The sequence below is a fragment of the Pleuronectes platessa genome, chromosome 18 (genome assembly GCF_947347685.1).
Source record: "Pleuronectes platessa chromosome 18, fPlePla1.1, whole genome shotgun sequence".
Classification (NCBI taxonomy): Eukaryota; Metazoa; Chordata; class Actinopteri; order Pleuronectiformes; family Pleuronectidae; genus Pleuronectes; species Pleuronectes platessa.
The window spans coordinates 22,469,828-22,475,170 of record NC_070643.1 but is presented as its reverse complement, the minus strand read 5'-3'; the positions used below and the strand labels follow the sequence as shown (position 1 = coordinate 22,475,170).

The 5,343-nt window shown below is 50.2% G+C and overlaps 1 protein-coding gene across 1 annotated transcript; it reads right to left on the bottom strand.

The window, feature by feature from the left end:
* Positions 1–1,340: 1,340 nt before the first annotated feature.
* LOC128461467 (uncharacterized) lies at positions 1,341–1,742 on the bottom strand. Its single transcript, XM_053446391.1, has one exon. It carries the CDS (start codon positions 1,740–1,742, stop codon positions 1,341–1,343), a length of 402 nt encoding a protein of 133 aa, XP_053302366.1.
* Between the last annotated feature and the right edge of the window lie 3,601 nt (positions 1,743–5,343).

Below are 5,343 nucleotides of genomic sequence, written 5' to 3'. Positions count from 1 at the left end.
GCAGGAGGAGCAACACGTCGACAGGATGAGGTCAGAGGTCAAACTCGCTGCAGCTCAAACCTGTGAGATGATGAATTTAAACATTTCAAAGGAGACACATGATGTTTTTCAGATTCTAGTTGGATGTAAAGGTTTTTCATTCAAAGTTAAAAACTCTGGTAAAGTGAGTTAATGCAGAATCTGCAGTATCACGTCCTCGTCTCTGTGACATCACAGCTCGGTTCTGAGGTTCAGGTCCGTTTGGAGTTTTTCTGAAACCTTGAATCTGGAACCGGATCCTCTTGAAATCCATCAATCGATTATTAAAACGTTTCCTGACACGTTTTCTTTCAGTCTTTTCATCTTTGGTTTTTAATGTTTTGACAAAGAGTGTGATTCATTCTGCACATGTCGTATGTAGAGAGAATTTACCCATAATGCATTGAGCACGAGGCGTGACCTGGCTCCACATGCAGCAGAGACGAGGACCAGGAGAACAGCTCCCGGCTCATTCCAGGTATTTAAAGTGGGAGGAATCGCAGCAGTTGGTGATTTGGTTTTTATTTAGTTGATTTGTGGTTTTTGTTTTTACTGCAGGCAGATGACTGAACATCTGTTCAACATCAAACTGTTCAAAGCTGCAGTTAGTTCTGGTCTCACTGAGCCAGAGGACATTCAGCTTCAGAATCTGTGGTTTAGGAAATGATGTCGTCTAACAAAGAACATACAGTGCGTTACATACAATATGTGTTTGTGTCTGCGAGTGTGGCTGTTTTGTGTGTGTTTTGCGTGACCTCCCTGCTGTCGTCACGGCTCTGCCGGTTCCCCAGAGGCCTCCTCGGACTGAAGACCATCTTTGTTCCACAGACTTCTGCCACGTCACATTGTTCAGAGGATCAACTCCACACTTTGTGTTCCAGCTTGTTGCTGCACACTGATCTGAATCCAGATTGTGGGTCTGCAGCAGAGACATGATGATCATTGTGTGTTCACACGCTGCGATGGTGCAGCTCGCACTTGATTTGAAAAGTGAAGCTGAAACATCTGGATCGCCCCCTGGTGGCTGGTTGCGGTATAAGTCATAAAGCCGGCCTCCTCCATGTTAGCAGATAGAACATGTCGAATAAGTTCAAGTTTGATTTGGTTTGATTTCACGATGTGACTCAGGGAGCGAACAGAAGACGAACATGTTGTGTAGCTGGTGTTTGTGTAGCAGCAGCAGGTTGTCGGGTCCGACTCGTTCACACAGGAACATGTGAGGACATCCAAACAGAAGAAGAGACGAGGGATGAGGCCGAGACTCTGGATCGGTCGGTGGCCCGGCGTCTCCACTCGGCACCAGGAGCCATGACCGACCTCCACTAACCTCCCCCGACCTCCATCGACCTCCCCTGACCTCCACCGACCTCCACTAACCTCCCCCGACCTCCCCCGACCTCCATCGACCTCCACTGACCTCCACCGACCTCCACCGACCTCCACTGACCTCCACCGACCTCCCCCGAACCTCCACCGACCTCCACCGACCTCCACTGACCTCCACCGACCTCCCCCGAACCTCCACCGACCTCCCCCGACCTCCATCGACCTCCACCGACCTCCCCCGAACCTCCACCGACCTCCCCCGACCTCCACTGACCTCCACCGACCTCCCCCGACCTCCACCGACCTCCATCGACCTCCACCGACCTCCCCCGACCCAGATGCGACGCCACAGGAGGAACAGAAATGTCAGAGGCAGCGCGAGGACGCCGTGTCCTCATCTGACGAGACAGACGAGCCTTGTCCTGCTGCTTTCATGACTCCAGTGTTTCCAGGCCTGAGGCCGGTCTTCACGTAGAGGACGACACTGAGACGTATTCAAACCCACAGCCGCAGATGATCTGATGATGTGAGGCCACGTGCGCTCTGATCAAAATACCACGTTCAACTCGTCACGTGTTTAAAAAACAGAGAAGAAGAAGCTGACGTTTTGTTTTCACATTGATATCACGCTCTGGTTAGCTTAGCTTAGCATAGAGACTGGAAACAGGGGGAAACAGCTAGCTGAGCTAAAATGAATTTGTAATGTGACACAGGAAGTAGAGACAGCGTTAAACCATAGAAGAAGAAGGTCAAACCAAACTGATAACTGAACCGACAGGTTTATCAAGCTTCACTTCCTGTTCTTACATTTTCACATTTCACTTTGAATTCAGATCTGTTCTTAAGTTCAAAGATGAAAACAGCGAGTCTGAGGATGAGCAGGAGAAACGTCCCAGACCAGCTGAGGACGAGCTGGGGACGAGGACGTCCTCGTGAGATCATGAGACAGGACAGAGTTTATCAGAATCTCGGCTCCGTCCTGAACTCGTCTTTGTTTGACGTCTTTTGTTTATTTATTTTTTACCAGTAAAACGTTGCAGCTGAAACTGGTTTGAGTTGTTTTTCTTCAGTTTCCAGTTTGTGAGAGGCGTCGCCCACAGGCTGAATAAAGATGGACGACATGTCGACGCCCTAACAGGAAGCCAAAGAATCTCATCTGCCCCCTGGTGGCTGGCTGCAGTACAGCCTCCTCCATGTTAGCATATGGGACATGGACCAAACAAACATCTCTCTCTCTCTCTGTCTGTGTGTGTCTGTGTGTGTGTGTGTGTGTGTGTCTGTGTCTGTGTCTGTGTTTGTGTGTGTGTGTGTGTGTGTGTGTGTGTGTGTGTGTGTCCTCTGCCCTCTTCCAGATGTTATTTCTTCTTCTGCTTCTTCACAAACAAATTCTCCTGCAACAAAACAATAAAAAACTAAAAAACAAATCATCAAGCTCTAAATTGATCAGATTTAAAAAATAAACGTGTTTGTGTCTATGTGTGTCTTGTGTGTGTCTTGTGTGTGTGTCTCGTGTGTGTGTGTCTTGTGTGTGTGTGTCTTGTGTGTGTGTGTCTTGTGTGTGTCAGAAGCTTCAGGTTTTGTTGGCCGACGCCTCCACAGATGTTCGTCCCAGATGTCGTCGACGCCAGGTGATGATGTCACTTCCTGCAGTGACACGACTCAGTAACTCAGCAGAGTAATAGATTACAATGTGACGTTCAGTGTAATGGGATAAAGTGAAGATGATGAAGAAGAAGAGGAACCGGGACGTCAGGTGGATCCAAAGTTTCTCCGTTCACACGTTTGAGTCTCGTCACTGGAACGTCTGTAAACTGGTCTCACTCTGGATTCGTGTTTCAGTCTGAACAGAACAGAGACTTTATGGTTCTGGATTCTGTTAGATCTGGATTCTGTGAGATCTGGATTCTGTTAGATCTGGATTCTGTTAGATCTGGATTCTGTTAGATCTGGATTCTGTTAGAATCTGGATTCTGTTAGATCTGGATTCTGTTCGATCTGGATTCTGTGAGATCTGGATTCTGTTCGATCTGGATTCTATTAGATCTGGATTCTGTTAGATCTGGATTCTGTTAATATCTAACCCTAACCCCTCGGAGCTCCGGGGAGGAACGCCCCAGAGGAACCAGCTGAAGACCTGGTCCAGATCACTGAGGAAGAGGAGGATGCTCCTGGTGGATGAAGAACAATGTGGAGTGAACGTCTGATGAATGAAGGAAACATTCAGTTGTTCTTAAATAAGAATAAAAAAGTTGAAAAAAGGTGAGTTTTATTGAAAAGATATTTAATTCATCTCCGGGTTTGACCCCCCCCACTCACACAACAGCTTGGGCTGCTGGGGGGGGGGGGGGGGGGTTAACTCACTCAACAGCTGCCAGAGATGCTGATGTTCTCAGTTTGCTCTTCCTCCTCTTCCTCCTCTTCCTCCTCTTCCTCCTCCTCTTCCTCCTCTTCCTCCTCTTCCTCCTTTACGCTCCCTCGGTTTCGTCTCCTCTTCAAACAACGGGTTGAAAAGTTCAGTGGGAAATCACATTTCTGTGCGATAGGAGCCGCAGTGTGTGTGTGTGTGTTTGTGTGTGTCTGTGTGTGTGTGTGTTAACACCCAGCTCCCATATGGCTGCTGACACTGGGGACACTGGAGGAGGAGGAGGGGGCGGCATGAAGAGTTTGTGGGCGTGACCCAATCAGCAGCTCGTGACGTCTCAGTGGTCGAGTGAAACCTGGAGGCGGATCTGAACGATTCATGAGGAAGAAGAAAAAATAAACTTGTTCAACTTGTTTAAATAAATTTTACTACAAGTTCATTGAAACGTCTAAAATGAGACACTCCACTGACGTCTGTGCAGGAGGCGGAGCTTCCTCCATCACCTGTCAGCCAGTGGAGGTGATGGAGGAACATGGCGTCTCCTTTAAGGTTTAGCTGCTGGTTAAATATTGAGCGAGGGTCAAACTCAGGATTCCCACCAGGGGGCGTTAAACTCTAACAGCTGCTCCGGAGCGGTAACGAGGCTCCGGCGTGAAGCCGCCGAGCCGCCGCTCACCAACCTGCTGCCTCCAGAAACAATAACCTGCAGCGGGGGGGCTCATCACACGCTTCTCAAAGTGCCTCCTTGTTGACGAGCTGCCGAACATTAACTCATGATTCACACATCAGCTCAAAGCACATGATTGATGGGTCATCACAAACATCTGGAGCAGCTGCAGGTCAGCGTCTGGATCAAACTGACGTCACAGGAAGTGACCTCACGTCTTCTTCTTCTGCTCGTTTCTCATGAAACAGTTTCTCCTGCAGGTTGAACGACAGGAAGTGGTTCGGGACGGAGGCGTCGCCGTCTGTCCGAGCACCAGCTGCTGGACAGAGACGTCATGGGACACCTAGTGGCTGGAGTTTGACCTAGACTCTGAGGTTCAGCTCCTCCTCTTCCTCGTGCCCCTCCTCTTCCTGCTCCTCCTCTTCCTGCTCCTCCTCCTCCTCGTGCCCCTCCTCCTCGTGCCCCTCCTCTTCCTGCTCCTCTTCCTCCTACTCCTCTTCCTCCTGCCCCTCCTCCTCCTGCTCCTCTTCCTCCTGCTCCTCCTCTTCCTGCTCCTCTTCCTCCTACTCCTCTTCCTCCTGCCCCTCCTCTTCCTGCCCCTCCTCTTCCTGCTCCTCCTCCTGCTCCTCCTGCTCCTCTTCCTCCTGCCCCTCCTCTTCCTGCTCCTCCTCTTCCTGCTCCTCCTCTTCCTCCTACTCCTCTTCCTCCTGCCCCTCTTCCTCCTCCTGCTCCTCTTCCTCCTGCCCCTCCTCCTCCTACTCCTCTTCCTCCTGCCCCTCCTCCTCCTGCTCCTCTTCCTCCTGCCCCTCCTCTTCCTGCAGATTCTCTGTTCACTTCAGTGTGTCTGGAACACGTCTGGTTCTTCAGGCTCTGGATGAAAAGGCGTGAAGGTTCTGGACGGTGCAGAGGAACCACACCAGGCGGTTACACAAGCAGAACTGATTTAACAGGAGAAACGGCAGCGAGACAC

Excerpts from the sequence above, each read along its gene's own strand:
- LOC128461467 (XM_053446391.1), bottom strand. The coding sequence starts at position 1,742 with ATGAGGACACGGCGTCCTCGCGCTGCCTCTGACATTTCTGTTCCTCCT.